This window comes from Scyliorhinus torazame, chromosome 31 (genome assembly GCF_047496885.1).
Source record: "Scyliorhinus torazame isolate Kashiwa2021f chromosome 31, sScyTor2.1, whole genome shotgun sequence".
Taxonomy (NCBI): Eukaryota; Metazoa; Chordata; class Chondrichthyes; order Carcharhiniformes; family Scyliorhinidae; genus Scyliorhinus; species Scyliorhinus torazame.
The window spans coordinates 21,774,746-21,790,697 of NC_092737.1; the positions used below are offsets into that span (position 1 = coordinate 21,774,746).

General features: G+C 50.7%; 1 protein-coding gene across 1 annotated transcript in view; it reads left to right on the forward strand.

Moving 5' to 3' along the window:
• The window catches only part of LOC140404595 (zonadhesin-like), a 41,642-nt gene that overhangs the window by 11,778 nt on the left and 13,912 nt on the right, over positions 1–15,952 (forward strand). The window contains exons 11-13 of the mRNA XM_072493196.1: positions 12,249–12,377; positions 13,356–13,494; positions 14,389–14,530. Of these exons, the coding sequence (XP_072349297.1) occupies positions 12,249–12,377; positions 13,356–13,494; positions 14,389–14,530 (410 nt within the window). The remainder of the gene's footprint in view (positions 1–12,248; positions 12,378–13,355; positions 13,495–14,388; positions 14,531–15,952) is intronic.

The following is a 15,952-nucleotide window of genomic DNA, read 5'->3' on the forward strand; positions in this document are numbered from 1 at the left end:
AGTGAGGGGTGTGGGGTATATCAGAGTGTTACAGTGAGGGGTGTGGTGTATATCAGAGTGTTACAGTGAGGGGTGTGGGGTATATCAGAGTGTTACAGTGAGGGGTGTGGGGTATATCAGAGAGTGTTACAGTGAGGGGTGTGGGGTATATCAGTGTTACAGTGAGGGGTGTGGGGTATATCAGTGTTACAGTGAGGGGTGTGGGGTATATCAGAGAGTGTTACAGTGAGGGGTGTGGGATATATCAGAGAGTGTTACCGTGAGGGGTGTGGGTATATCAGTGTTACAGTGAGTGGTGTGGGTATATCAGTGTTACAGTGAGGGGTGTGGGGTATATCAGAGAGTGTTACAGTGAGGGGTGTGGGGTATATCAGTGTTACAGTGAGGGGTGTGGGGTATATCAGTGTTACAGTGAGGGGTGTGGGGTGATCAGAGTGTTACAGTGAGGGGTGTGGGGTATATCAGAGAGTGTTACAGTGAGGGGTGTGGGATATATCAGAGTGTTACAGTGAGGGGTGTGGGGTATATCAGAGTGTTACAGTGAGGGGTGTGGGGTATATCAGTGTTACAGTGAGGGGTGTGGGGTATATCAGAGTGTTACATGAGGGGTGTAGGGTATATCAGAGTGTTACAGTGCGGGGTGTGGGGTATATCAGAGTGTTACAGTGAGGGTGTGGGGTATATCAGAGTGTTACAGTGAGGGGTGTGGGGTATATCAGTGTTTACAGTGAGGGGTGTGGGGTATATCAGTGTTACAGTGAGGGGTGTGGGGTATATCAGTGTTACAGTGAGGGGTGTGGGGTATATCAGAGTGTTACAGTGAGGGGTGTGGGGTATATCAGTGTGTTACAGTGAGGGGTGTGGGGTATATCAGAGAGTGTTACAGTGAGGGGTGTGGGGTATATCAGTGTGTTACAGTGAGGGGTGTGGGGTATATCAGAGTGTTACAGTGAGGGGTGTGGGGGTATATCAGAGTGTTACAGTGAGGGGTGTGAGGTATATCAGAAAGTGTTACAGTGAGGGGTGTGGGGTATATCAGAGTGTTACAGTGAGGGGTGTGGGGTATATCAGTGTTACAGTGAGGGGTGTGGGGTATATCAGTGTTACAGTGAGGGGTGTGGGGTATATCAGTGTTACAGTGTGGGGTGTGGGGTATATCAGAAAGTGTTACAGTGAGGGGTGTGGGGTATATCAGAGAGTGTTACAGTGAGGGGTGTGGGGTATATCAGTGTTACAGTGAGGGGTGTGGGGGATATCAGTGTTACAGTGAGGGGTGTGGGGTATATCAGAGAGTGTTACAGTGAGGGGTGTGGGGTATATCAGAGTGTTACAGTGAGGGGTGTGGGGTATATTAGAGTGTTACAGTGAGGGGTGTGGGGTATATCAGTGTTACAGTGAGGGGTGTGGGGTATATCAGAGTGTTACAGTGAGGGGTGTGGGGGTATATCAGAGTGTTACAGTGAGGGGTGTGGGGTATATCAGAGTGTTACAGTGAGGGGTGTGGGGGTATATCAGAGTGTTACAGTGAGGGGTATGGGGTATATCAGTGTTACAGTGAGGGGTGTGGGGTATATCAGAGTGTTACAGTGAGGGGTGTGGGGTATATCAGAGAGTGTTACAGTGAGGGGTGTGGGGTATATCAGTGTTACAGTGAGGGGTGTGGGGTATATCAGTGTTACAGTGAGGGGTGTGGGGTATATCAGTGTTACAGTGAGGGGTGTGGGGTGATCAGAGTGTTACAGTGAGGGGTGTGGGGTATATCAGAGAGTGTTACAGTGAGGGGTGTGGGATATATCAGAGTATTACAGTGAGGGGTGTGGGGTATATCAGAGTGTTACAGTGAGGGGTGTGGGGTATATCAGTGTTACAGTGAGTGGTGTGGGTATATCAGTGTTACAGTGCGGGGTGTGGGGTATATCAGAGTGTTACAGTGAGGGTGTGGGGTATATCAGAGTGTTACAGTGAGGGGTGTGGGGTATATCAGTGTTTACAGTGAGGGGTGTGGGGTATATCAGTGTTACAGTGAGGGGTGTGGGGTATATCAGTGTTACAGTGAGGGGTGTGGGGTATATCAGAGTGTTACAGTGAGGGGTGTGGGGTATATCAGTGTGTTACAGTGAGGGGTGTGGGGTATATCAGAGAGTGTTACAGTGAGGGGTGTGGGGTATATCAGTGTGTTACAGTGAGGGGTGTGGGGTATATCAGAGTGTTACAGTGAGGGGTGTGGGGGTATATCAGAGTGTTACAGTGAGGGGTGTGGGGTATATCAGAAAGTGTTACAGTGAGGGGTGTGGGGTATATCAGAGTGTTACAGTGAGGGGTGTGGGGTATATCAGTGTTACAGTGAGGGGTGTGGGGTATATCAGTGTTACAGTGAGGGGTGTGGGGTATATCAGTGTTACAGTGAGGGGTGTGGGGTAAATCAGAGTGTTCCAGTGAGGGGTGTGGGGTATATCAGAGAGTGTTACAGTGAGGGTGTGGGGTATATCAGAGTGTTCCAGTGAGGGGTGCGGGGTATATCAGAGTGTTACAGTGAGGGGTGTGGGGTATATCAGTGTTACAGTGAGGGGTGTGGGGTATATCAGAGAGTGTTACAGTGAGGGGTGTGGGGTATATCAGAGTGTTACAGTAAGGGGTGTGGGGTATATCAGAGAGTGTTACAGTGAGGGGTGTGGGGTATATCAGTGTTACAGTGAGGGGTGTGGGGTATATCAGAGAGTGTTTCAGTGAGGGGTGTGGGGTATATCAGTGTTACAGTGAGGGGTGTGGGGTATATCAGTGTTACAGTGAGAGGTGTGGGGTATATCAGTGTTACAGTCAGGGGTGTCGGGTATATCAGTGTTACAGTGAGGGGTGTGGGGTATATCAGAGAGTGTCACAGTGAGGGGTGTGGGGTATATCAGTGTTACAGTGAGGGGTGTGGGGTATATCAGAGAGTGTCACAGTGAGGGGTGTGGGGTATATCAGTGTTACAGTGAGGGGTGTGGGGTATATCAGAGTGTTACAGTGAGGGGTGTGGGGTATATCAGAGTTTAACAGTGAGGGGTGTGGGGTATATCATTGTTACAGTGAGGAGTGTCGGGTATATCAGTGTTACAGTGAGGGGTGTGGGGTATATCAGAGAGTGTCACAGTGAGGGGTGTGGGGTATATCAGTGTTACAGTGAGGGGTGTGGGGTATATCAGAGAGTGTCACAGTGAGGGGTGTGGGGTATATTAGTGTTACAGTGAGGGGTGTGGGGTATATCAGAGTGTTACAGTGAGGGGTGTGGGGTATATCAGTGTTACAGTGAGGGGTGTGGGGTATATCAGTGTTACAGTGAGGGGTGTGGGGTATATCAGTGTTACAGTGAGGGGTGTGCGGTATATCAGAGTGTTACAGTGAGGGGTGTGGGGTATATCAGTGTTACAGTGAGGGGTGTGGGGTATATCAGAGAGTGTTACAGTGAGGGGTATGGGGTATATCAGTGTTACAGTGAGGGGTGTGGGGTATGTCAGTGTTACAGTGAGGGGTGTGGGGTATATCAGTGTTACAGTGAGGGGTGTGGGGTATATCAGAGAGTGTTACTGTGAGGGGTGTGGGGTATATCAGTGTTACAGTGAGGGGTGTGGGGTATATCAGTGTTACAGTGAGGGGTGTGGGGTATATCAGTGTTACTGTGGGGTGTGGGGTATATCAGAGAGTGTTACAGTGAGGGGTGTGGGCTATATCAGAGTGTTACAGTGAGGGGTGTGGGGTATATCAGAGAGTGTTACAGTGAGGGGTGTGTGGTATATCAGAGAGTGTTACAGTGAGGGGTGTGGGGTATATCAGAGTGTTATGGTGAGGGGTGTGGGGTATATCAGTGTGTTACAGTGAGGGGTGTGGGGTATATCAGAGTGTTACAGTGAGGGGTGTGGTGTATATCAGAGTGTTACAGTGAGGGGTGTGGGGTATATCAGAGTGTTACAGTGAGGGGTGTGGGGTATATCAGAGAGTGTTACAGTGAGGGGTGTGGGGTATATCAGTGTTACAGTGAGGGGTGTGGGGTATATCAGTGTTACAGTGAGGGGTGTGGGGTATATCAGAGAGTGTTACAGTGAGGGGTGTGGGATATATCAGAGAGTGTTACCGTGAGGGGTGTGGGTATATCAGTGTTACAGTGAGTGGTGTGGGTATATCAGTGTTACAGTGAGGGGTGTGGGGTATATCAGAGAGTGTTACAGTGAGGGGTGTGGGGTATATCAGTGTTACAGTGAGGGGTGTGGGGTATATCAGTGTTACAGTGAGGGGTGTGGGGTGATCAGAGTGTTACAGTGAGGGGTGTGGGGTATATCAGAGAGTGTTACAGTGAGGGGTGTGGGATATATCAGAGTGTTACAGTGAGGGGTGTGGGGTATATCAGAGTGTTACAGTGAGGGGTGTGGGGTATATCAGTGTTACAGTGAGGGGTGTGGGGTATATCAGAGTGTTACATTGAGGGGTGTAGGGTATATCAGAGTGTTACAGTGCGGGGTGTGGGGTATATCAGAGTGTTACAGTGAGGGTGTGGGGTATATCAGAGTGTTACAGTGAGGGGTGTGGGGTATATCAGTGTTTACAGTGAGGGGTGTGGGGTATATCAGTGTTACAGTGAGGGGTGTGGGGTATATCAGTGTTACAGTGAGGGGTGTGGGGTATATCAGAGTGTTACAGTGAGGGGTGTGGGGTATATCAGTGTGTTACAGTGAGGGGTGTGGGGTATATCAGAGAGTGTTACAGTGAGGGGTGTGGGGTATATCAGTGTGTTACAGTGAGGGGTGTGGGGTATATCAGAGTGTTACAGTGAGGGGTGTGGGGGTATATCAGAGTGTTACAGTGAGGGGTGTGAGGTATATCAGAAAGTGTTACAGTGAGGGGTGTGGGGTATATCAGAGTGTTACAGTGAGGGGTGTGGGGTATATCAGTGTTACAGTGAGGGGTGTGGGGTATATCAGTGTTACAGTGAGGGGTGTGGGGTATATCAGTGTTACAGTGTGGGGTGTGGGGTATATCAGAAAGTGTTACAGTGAGGGGTGTGGGGTATATCAGAGAGTGTTACAGTGAGGGGTGTGGGGTATATCAGTGTTACAGTGAGGGGTGTGGGGGATATCAGTGTTACAGTGAGGGGTGTGGGGTATATCAGAGAGTGTTACAGTGAGGGGTGTGGGGTATATCAGAGTGTTACAGTGAGGGGTGTGGGGTATATTAGAGTGTTACAGTGAGGGGTGTGGGGTATATCAGTGTTACAGTGAGGGGTGTGGGGTATATCAGAGTGTTACAGTGAGGGGTGTGGGGGTATATCAGAGTGTTACAGTGAGGGGTGTGGGGTATATCAGAGTGTTACAGTGAGGGGTGTGGGGGTATATCAGAGTGTTACAGTGAGGGGTATGGGGTATATCAGTGTTACAGTGAGGGGTGTGGGGTATATCAGAGTGTTACAGTGAGGGGTGTGGGGTATATCAGAGAGTGTTACAGTGAGGGGTGTGGGGTATATCAGTGTTACAGTGAGGGGTGTGGGGTATATCAGTGTTACAGTGAGGGGTGTGGGGTATATCAGTGTTACAGTGAGGGGTGTGGGGTGATCAGAGTGTTACAGTGAGGGGTGTGGGGTATATCAGAGAGTGTTACAGTGAGGGGTGTGGGATATATCAGAGTATTACAGTGAGGGGTGTGGGGTATATCAGAGTGTTACAGTGAGGGGTGTGGGGTATATCAGTGTTACAGTGAGTGGTGTGGGTATATCAGTGTTACAGTGCGGGGTGTGGGGTATATCAGAGTGTTACAGTGAGGGTGTGGGGTATATCAGAGTGTTACAGTGAGGGGTGTGGGGTATATCAGTGTTTACAGTGAGGGGTGTGGGGTATATCAGTGTTACAGTGAGGGGTGTGGGGTATATCAGTGTTACAGTGAGGGGTGTGGGGTATATCAGAGTGTTACAGTGAGGGGTGTGGGGTATATCAGTGTGTTACAGTGAGGGGTGTGGGGTATATCAGAGAGTGTTACAGTGAGGGGTGTGGGGTATATCAGTGTGTTACAGTGAGGGGTTTGGGGTATATCAGAGTGTTACAGTGAGGGGTGTGGGGGTATATCAGAGTGTTACAGTGAGGGGTGTGGGGTATATCAGAAAGTGTTACAGTGAGGGGTGTGGGGTATATCAGAGTGTTACAGTGAGGGGTGTGGGGTATATCAGTGTTACAGTGAGGGGTGTGGGGTATATCAGTGTTACAGTGAGGGGTGTGGGGTATATCAGTGTTACAGTGAGGGGTGTGGGGTAAATCAGAGTGTTCCAGTGAGGGGTGTGGGGTATATCAGAGAGTGTTACAGTGAGGGTGTGGGGTATATCAGAGTGTTCCAGTGAGGGGTGCGGGGTATATCAGAGTGTTACAGTGAGGGGTGTGGGGTATATCAGTGTTACAGTGAGGGGTGTGGGGTATATCAGAGAGTGTTACAGTGAGGGGTGTGGGGTATATCAGAGTGTTACAGTAAGGGGTGTGGGGTATATCAGAGAGTGTTACAGTGAGGGGTGTGGGGTATATCAGTGTTACAGTGAGGGGTGTGGGGTATATCAGAGAGTGTTACAGTGAGGGGTGTGGGGTATATCAGAGAGTGTTACAGTGAGGGGCGTGGGGTATATCAGAGTGTTACAGTGAGGGGTGTGGGGTATATCAGAGAGTGTTTCAGTGAGGGGTGTGGGGTATATCAGTGTTACAGTGAGGGGTGTGGGGTATATCAGAGTGTTACAGTGAGGGGTGTGGGGTATATCAGAGAGTGTTACAGTGAGGGGTGTGGGGTATATCAGAGTGTTCCAGTGAGGGGTGTGGGGTATATCAGAGTGTTACAGTGAGGGGTGTGGGGTATATCAGAGAGTGTTACAGTGAGGGGTGTGGGGTATATCAGAGTGTTACAGTAAGGGGTGTGGGGTATATCAGAGAGTGTTACAGTGAGGGGTGTGGGGTATATCAGTGTTACAGTGAGGGGTGTGGGGTATATCAGAGAGTGTTACAGTGAGGGGTGTGGGGTATATCAGAGAGTGTTACAGTGAGGGGTGTGGGGTATATCAGAGTGTTACAGTGAGGGGTGTGGGGTATATCAGAGAGTGTTTCAATGAGGGGTGTGGGGTATATCAGTGTTACAGTGAGGGGTGTGGGGTATATCAGTGTTACAGTGAGAGGTGTGGGGTATATCAGTGTTACAGTCAGGGGTGTCGGGTATATCAGTGTTACAGTGAGGGGTGTGGGGTATATCAGAGAGTGTCACAGTGAGGGGTGTGGGGTATATCAGTGTTACAGTGAGGGGTGTGGGGTATATCAGAGAGTGTCACAGTGAGGGGTGTGGGGTATATCAGTGTTACAGTGAGGGGTGTGGGGTATATCAGAGTGTTACAGTGAGGGGTGTGGGGTATATCAGAGTTTAACAGTGAGGGGTGTGGGGTATATCATTGTTACAGTGAGGAGTGTCGGGTATATCAGTGTTACAGTGAGGGGTGTGGGGTATATCAGAGAGTGTCACAGTGAGGGGTGTGGGGTATATCAGTGTTACAGTGAGGGGTGTGGGGTATATCAGTGTTACAGTGAGGGGTGTGGGGTATATCAGTGTTACAGTGAGGGGTGTGCGGTATATCAGAGTGTTACAGTGAGGGGTGTGGGGTATATCAGTGTTACAGTGAGGGGTGTGGGGTATATCAGAGAGTGTTACAGTGAGGGGTATGGGGTATATCAGTGTTACAGTGAGGGGTGTGGGGTATGTCAGTGTTACAGTGAGGGGTGTGGGGTATATCAGTGTTACAGTGAGGGGTGTGGGGTATATCAGAGAGTGTTACTGTGAGGGGTGTGGGGTATATCAGTGTTACAGTGAGGGGTGTGGGGTATATCAGTGTTACAGTGAGGGGTGTGGGGTATATCAGTGTTACTGTGGGGTGTGGGGTATATCAGAGAGTGTTACAGTGAGGGGTGTGGGCTATATCAGAGTGTTACAGTGAGGGGTGTGGGGTATATCAGAGAGTGTTACAGTGAGGGGTGTGTGGTATATCAGAGAGTGTTACAGTGAGGGGTGTGGGGTATATCAGAGTGTTATGGTGAGGGGTGTGGGGTATATCAGTGTGTTACAGTGAGGGGTGTGGGGTATATCAGAGTGTTACAGTGAGGGGTGTGGTGTATATCAGAGTGTTACAGTGAGGGGTGTGGGGTATATCAGAGTGTTACAGTGAGGGGTGTGGGGTATATCAGAGAGTGTTACAGTGAGGGGTGTGGGGTATATCAGTGTTACAGTGAGGGGTGTGGGGTATATCAGTGTTACAGTGAGGGGTGTGGGGTATATCAGAGAGTGTTACAGTGAGGGGTGTGGGATATATCAGAGAGTGTTACCGTGAGGGGTGTGGGTATATCAGTGTTACAGTGAGTGGTGTGGGTATATCAGTGTTACAGTGAGGGGTGTGGGGTATATCAGAGAGTGTTACAGTGAGGGGTGTGGGGTATATCAGTGTTACAGTGAGGGGTGTGGGGTATATCAGTGTTACAGTGAGGGGTGTGGGGTGATCAGAGTGTTACAGTGAGGGGTGTGGGGTATATCAGAGAGTGTTACAGTGAGGGGTGTGGGATATATCAGAGTGTTACAGTGAGGGGTGTGGGGTATATCAGAGTGTTACAGTGAGGGGTGTGGGGTATATCAGTGTTACAGTGAGGGGTGTGGGGTATATCAGAGTGTTACATTGAGGGGTGTAGGGTATATCAGAGTGTTACAGTGCGGGGTGTGGGGTATATCAGAGTGTTACAGTGAGGGTGTGGGGTATATCAGAGTGTTACAGTGAGGGGTGTGGGGTATATCAGTGTTTACAGTGAGGGGTGTGGGGTATATCAGTGTTACAGTGAGGGGTGTGGGGTGTATCAGTGTTACAGTGAGGGGTGTGGGGTATATCAGAGTGTTACAGTGAGGGGTGTGGGGTATATCAGTGTGTTACAGTGAGGGGTGTGGGGTATATCAGAGAGTGTTACAGTGAGGGGTGTGGGGTATATCAGTGTGTTACAGTGAGGGGTGTGGGGTATATCAGAGTGTTACAGTGAGGGGTGTGGGGGTATATCAGAGTGTTACAGTGAGGGGTGTGAGGTATATCAGAAAGTGTTACAGTGAGGGGTGTGGGGTATATCAGAGTGTTACAGTGAGGGGTGTGGGGTATATCAGTGTTACAGTGAGGGGTGTGGGGTATATCAGTGTTACAGTGAGGGGTGTGGGGTATATCAGTGTTACAGTGTGGGGTGTGGGGTATATCAGAAAGTGTTACAGTGAGGGGTGTGGGGTATATCAGAGAGTGTTACAGTGAGGGGTGTGGGGTATATCAGTGTTACAGTGAGGGGTGTGGGGGATATCAGTGTTACAGTGAGGGGTGTGGGGTATATCAGAGAGTGTTACAGTGAGGGGTGTGGGGTATATCAGAGTGTTACAGTGAGGGGTGTGGGGTATATTAGAGTGTTACAGTGAGGGGTGTGGGGTATATCAGTGTTACAGTGAGGGGTGTGGGGTATATCAGAGTGTTACAGTGAGGGGTGTGGGGGTATATCAGAGTGTTACAGTGAGGGGTGTGGGGTATATCAGAGTGTTACAGTGAGGGGTGTGGGGGTATATCAGAGTGTTACAGTGAGGGGTATGGGGTATATCAGTGTTACAGTGAGGGGTGTGGGGTATATCAGAGTGTTACAGTGAGGGGTGTGGGGTATATCAGAGAGTGTTACAGTGAGGGGTGTGGGGTATATCAGTGTTACAGTGAGGGGTGTGGGGTATATCAGTGTTACAGTGAGGGGTGTGGGGTATATCAGTGTTACAGTGAGGGGTGTGGGGTGATCAGAGTGTTACAGTGAGGGGTGTGGGGTATATCAGAGAGTGTTACAGTGAGGGGTGTGGGATATATCAGAGTATTACAGTGAGGGGTGTGGGGTATATCAGAGTGTTACAGTGAGGGGTGTGGGGTATATCAGTGTTACAGTGAGGGGTGTGGGGTATATCAGAGTGTTACATTGAGGGGTGTAGGGTATATCATAGTGTTACAGTGCGGGGTGTGGGGTATATCAGAGTGTTACAGTGAGGGTGTGGGGTATATCAGAGTGTTACAGTGAGGGGTGTGGGGTATATCAGTGTTTACAGTGAGGGGTGTGGGGTATATCAGTGTTACAGTGAGGGGTGTGGGGTATATCAGTGTTACAGTGAGGGGTGTGGGGTATATCAGAGTGTTACAGTGAGGGGTGTGGGGTATATCAGTGTGTTACAGTGAGGGGTGTGGGGTATATCAGAGAGTGTTACAGTGAGGGGTGTGGGGTATATCAGTGTGTTACAGTGAGGGGTGTGGGGTATATCAGAGTGTTACAGTGAGGGGTGTGGGGGTATATCAGAGTGTTACAGTGAGGGGTGTGGGGTATATCAGAAAGTGTTACAGTGAGGGGTGTGGGGTATATCAGAGTGTTACAGTGAGGGGTGTGGGGTATATCAGTGTTACAGTGAGGGGTGTGGGGTATATCAGTGTTACAGTGAGGGGTGTGGGGTATATCAGTGTTACAGTGAGGGGTGTGGGGTATATCAGAAAGTGTTACAGTGAGGGGTGTGGGGTAAATCAGTGTTACAGTGAGGGGTGTGGGGGATATCAGTGTTACAGTGAGGGGTGTGGGGGTATATCAGAGTGTTACAGTGAGGGGTGTGGGGTATATCAGAAAGTGTTACAGTGAGGGGTGTGGGGTATATCAGAGTGTTACAGTGAGGGGTGTGGGGTATATCAGTGTTACAGTGAGGGGTGTGGGGTATATCAGTGTTACAGTGAGGGGTGTGGGGTATATCAGTGTTACAGTGAGGGGTGTGGGGTATATCAGAAACTGTTACAGTGAGGGGTGTGGGGTATATCAGTGTTACAGTGAGGGGTGTGGGGGATATCAGTGTTACAGTGAGGGGTGTGGGATATATCAGAGAGTGTTACAGTGAGGGGTGTGGGGTATATCAGAGTGTTACAGTGAGGGGTGTGGGGTATATCAGAGTGTTACAGTGAGGGGTGTGGGGTATATCAGAGAGTGTTACAGTGAGGGGTGTGGGGTATATCAGAGTGTTACAGTGAGGGGTGTGGGGTATATCAGTGTTACAGTGAGGGGTGTGGGGTATATCAGAGTGTTACAGTGAGGGGTGTGGGGGATATCAGTGTTACAGTGAGGGGTGTGGGATATATCAGAGAGTGTTACAGTGAGGGGTGTGGGGTATATCAGAGTGTTACAGTGAGGGGTGTGGGGTATATCAGAGTGTTACAGTGAGGGGTGTGGGGTATATCAGAGAGTGTTACAGTGAGGGGTGTGGGGTATATCAGAGTGTTACAGTGAGAGGTGTGGGGTATATCAGTGTTACAGTGAGGGGTGTGGGGTATATCAGAGTGTTACAGTGAGGGGTGTGGGGGTATATCAGAGTGTTACAGTGAGGGGTGTGGGGTATATCAGTGTTACAGTGAGGGGTGTGGGGTATATCAGAAAGTGTTACAGTGAGGGGTGTGGGGTATGTCAGAAAGTGTTACAGTGAGGGGTGTGGGGTATATCAGAGTGTTACAGTGAGGGGTGTGGGGTATATCAGTGTTACAGTGAGGGGTGTGGGGTATATCAGAGTGTTACAGTGAGGGGTGTGGGGGTATATCAGAGTGTTACAGTGAGGGGTGTGGGGTATATCAGTGTTACAGTGAGGGGTGTGGGGTATATCAGAAAGTGTTACAGTGAGGGGTGTGGGGTATATCAGAAAGTGTTACAGTGAGGGGTGTGGGGTATATCAGACTGTTACAGTGAGGGGTGTGGGGTATATCAGTGTTACAGTGAGGGGTGTGGGGTATATCAGTGTTACAGTGAGGGGTGTGGGGTATATCAGTGTTACAGTGAGGGGTGTGGGGTATATCAGAGTGTTACAGTGAGGGGTGTGGGGTATATCAGTGTTACAGTGAGGGGTGAGGGGTATATCAGTGTTACAGTGAGGGGTGTGGGGTATATCAGAGTGTTACAGTGAGGGGTGTGGGGTATATCAGAGTGTTACAGTGAGGGGTGTGGGGTATATCAATGTTACAGTGAGGGGTGTGGGGTATATCAGTGTTACAGTGAGGGGTGTGGGGTATATCAGTGTTACAGTGAGGGGTGTGGGGTATATCAGAAAGTGTTACAGTGAGGGGTGTGGGGTAAACTATTCTTCATGTTCCCCATTACATTTGTGTCGTGCTCACTACTAATGCCTTTGTGTCCCTGTCCCAGCTACGCCGGCCAGACGTGCGGACTGTGCGGTGACTACAATGGAATTCCCAGCGACGATTTCCGGACTCCGGAGGGACAGGTTGTGAAAGGCGCCAATGATTTTGGGAACAGCTGGAATGTGCAGGAGAAGTGAGTCATTCCTGGCGCTGAACCATTCCCCTTCTTCGGAATGACAGCCGGGGTTGGTAATGTTTGGAATCTGTGCTGCCCAGCCTTTGGCCGCCATTGACACTAGATCCAATCCAGTTCTGTTCAGACCTGTTGAATCCAGATGTTGATGGTCCAGGTGTTTTATTGATGGCACATTCTATCGCAGCGACCCCTACTGTATCCGTACAGACAGGAGATAATGTGGGAGATGTTCCTTCTGACTGTAATTGCAAATCGCTATCAAAACAGAGACCTACATTGTGACTGTAGTTACAGGAAACAAGGGTACAGTTATTCAGACAGGCACCTACATAATAACTAGTTACATTACACACAGATACAGTTATACAGAGAGGCAAATTCACCCTGTCTGTAATTACAGGAAACACAGGAACAGTTATACAGACAGGCACCTACATCCTGACTGTAATTACAGGAAACACAGGTACAGTTATACAGACAGGCACCTACATCCTGACTGCAGTTACAGTAAACACACGCATAGAAATACAGATAGGTGCCTGTTCCCTGACTGTAGCTACAGGAAATGCAAATACAATTAGACATGCACATACACTTGGACTGTAGTTATCAGCAGCACAGGCGGAGTTATAACACACAGGCACCTGAAACCTGACTGTAGTTACAGGCGATATAGGTACAGTCACACCTCATAATATTGCGCCTGTGTCTAGATGTGACAGATTTGACCTGCTTATGATCCCCCCCCCCCTCCCCCTCTATATATGGTCAACTCGCTCAAAAATCATCGGGACAATGCCAAACACTTTCTTGAAACAGGTGAGGTATTAAAGGTTGACTTACCTCGCAGGAGGGAACCAAAGGGGGAAATATATCGGTGAGGGGATTATCTTACCAAACGTTTTAACTGCAGCCTTGGCCAGCGCCTTCTAACATCCAACAGAAGGAAAACGGGGCACACCTTTTCTATTTCAGCTGCACCCATCCGGACTCCGAGGCGAGACCGAACTGCGCTGAGGCGGAGCAAGAGGCCTACAAAGGACCCTCCTACTGTGGGATGCTGCTGAATGCACACGGTCCGTTCACCAGCTGCCACTACAAGATTGACCCCATGGTGAGCTTGCGCAGGCCTCCCGCCTTCATTAATGGTTCCCAATGAATTCCAATGAATCCGAATAGGGAGATTGAAAACCCTCGGGAGGAAGGTGAATTTTCTGTGAGACCGGAGGACGCACAGAGTGACTGGCGCCTGGGTGTTCGGTTGAGAAATCCATGGTATCTGTTTTGGTCGCAACTGTCATGTATTGTGCAGGATGCTGTGTCCGACCGCAGTTTGCCTGACCATGTACCGCACATGAACCCTGATAGAAATTGCTGATTTGGTTTCATCCAGCTATGGATCAGAACGTAAACGTGACACAAAATTGCCCGTACCTCTCCCCCCGCTCTTTGCGAAGCTACCCCGATGGCTCGCTACACTTCACGGTGTTGGAGGCGATGCAGGCTTCCCCTCCCGAGTCCCGCCCCCCCCCGCGACCAAAGCGGTGCCCGGTGCTCCCATTTTGCCAAAACTGGGGAAACGCCGCACTGACGGTGGCGCTGTCTTTCGGATGAGGCGCTCGACCCCGCCTGCACCACAGATCTAACGGCCACTTAGCGACGACGAGCGAGCGGAGTTCACTCATACCTCTCCCCTAGCCTCTCGCCCCTTTGGGATCTTGCTGTGCGCACTGTCTATGGGCGCCACCGTCACGGCCAACACCCCTAATTGCCCCTCGAGAAGGTGGCGGGGAGGAGCCGCCTTGAACCCGCCGCAGCCCATGCGGTGTAGGTACACCCACTGTGCTGTCAGCGAGGGGCGTCCCAGGATTTTGAGATTTGGGCTCTGTGAGCTGTTGCAGAAATTCCTGTTCACTCTCTGTCTCTCATTCCGCCTCTTTCCAAAGAGACTGCGCAAACACACACAGATGTATCACCCCCACCCCCGTTCTGTTTGACCCTTTCCCAGGCCTTCTTCAGGGACTGCGTCTACGACATGTGTGAGCTGGAGGGCTCCAAGCAGCAGCTGTGCGAGGCGATAGAGGCCTACGTCGATGCCTGTCAGCAACGCAGCGTCACCATCCGACCCTGGAGGAATGAAACCTTCTGCCGTACGTATCCCGGCGAGCGGGCACCGGACCGCTAAAGATTATTCCAGTTTCCAAGTCCTGTGTTCTCATTTTCTAACTCACTCCTATTATGGGCCAGGGTTTAGAGAATCCCAAAGTATATCATGGAGTTCACCTGCCCACAACTTTGAATAGATTTTGGTTATGGGGAGCACAAGGGCCCACTTTACAGGTGTGATGCAACAGAGATCTAAAGTACGTTTAAACAAAAACAATGTTTATTCTATGAATCCAGTTAACATTGTATAAACACACAGTAAACATCTTATCAACTACCAACACCAATAATCCCCACAGATACAGTACTCTATAGGTAACCCTTAGTAACTTTCCTAACAACATCCATAAGTCAAACCTTTTTAACAAAGGTTTGCAGTCCTTACAGAAACAGGGGCGAGATTCTCCGACCCCCCCCCCGCCGGGTCGGAGAATCGCCGGGGGCTGACGTGAATCCCCCCCCCGCCGGTTGCCGAATTCTCCGGCACCGGATATTCGGCGGGGGCGGGAATCGCGCCGGTTGGCAGGCCCCCCTCTGCGATTCTCTGGCCCGGATGGGCCGAAGTCCCACTGCTAGAATGCCTGTCCCGTCAGCGTGGATCAAAACCACCTACCTTACCGGCGGGACAAGGCGGCGCGGGTGGGCTTCGGGGTCCTGGGGGGGGTGCTGGGCGATCTGGCCCCAGGGGGGTGCCCCCATAGTGGCCTGGCCCGCGATCGGGGCCCACCGATCCGTGGGCGGGCCTGTGCCGTTGGGGGCACTCTTTCCCTTCCGCCTTCGCCACGGGCTCCACCATGGCGGAGGCGGAAGAGACTCCCTCCACAGCGCATGCGCGGGGATGCCGTGAGCGGCCGCTAACGCTACCGCGCATGCGCCGCCCGGAGATGTCATTTCCGCGCCAGCTGGCGGGGCACCAAAGGCCTTTTCCGCCAGCTGGCGGGGCGGAAATTCGTCCGGCGTGGGCCTAGCCCCTTAAGGTTGGGGCTCGGCCCCCCAAGATGCGGAGGATTCCGCACCTTTGGGGCGGCGCGATGCCCGACTGATTTGCGCCGTTTTGGGCACCGGTGGGCGGACATCGCGCCGATACCGGAGAATTCCGCCCCAAGTATTACTTTGAAATCATCAAGTGATCTGGAGATATTCTTTAGCATGCAGAGAGAGACCAAAATACACCTCCTTGGTTTGAATGCAGGTCCCCAACTAAAAATGAAACTACACTTAGAGCCAAAACAGCTCAAAGGGAAAGTAAAAAGCCGAGCAGAGCCCAGCTCCACCCACACACAGTGACATCACTGCAGCCACTTGAGAAGACAAACATTTCCTTCAAGTGACATTCCCATGACACTCAGGGGACGTGGGCTGTCGCTGGCCGGACCCAGCGTTTATTGCCCAACGCTAACTGCCCC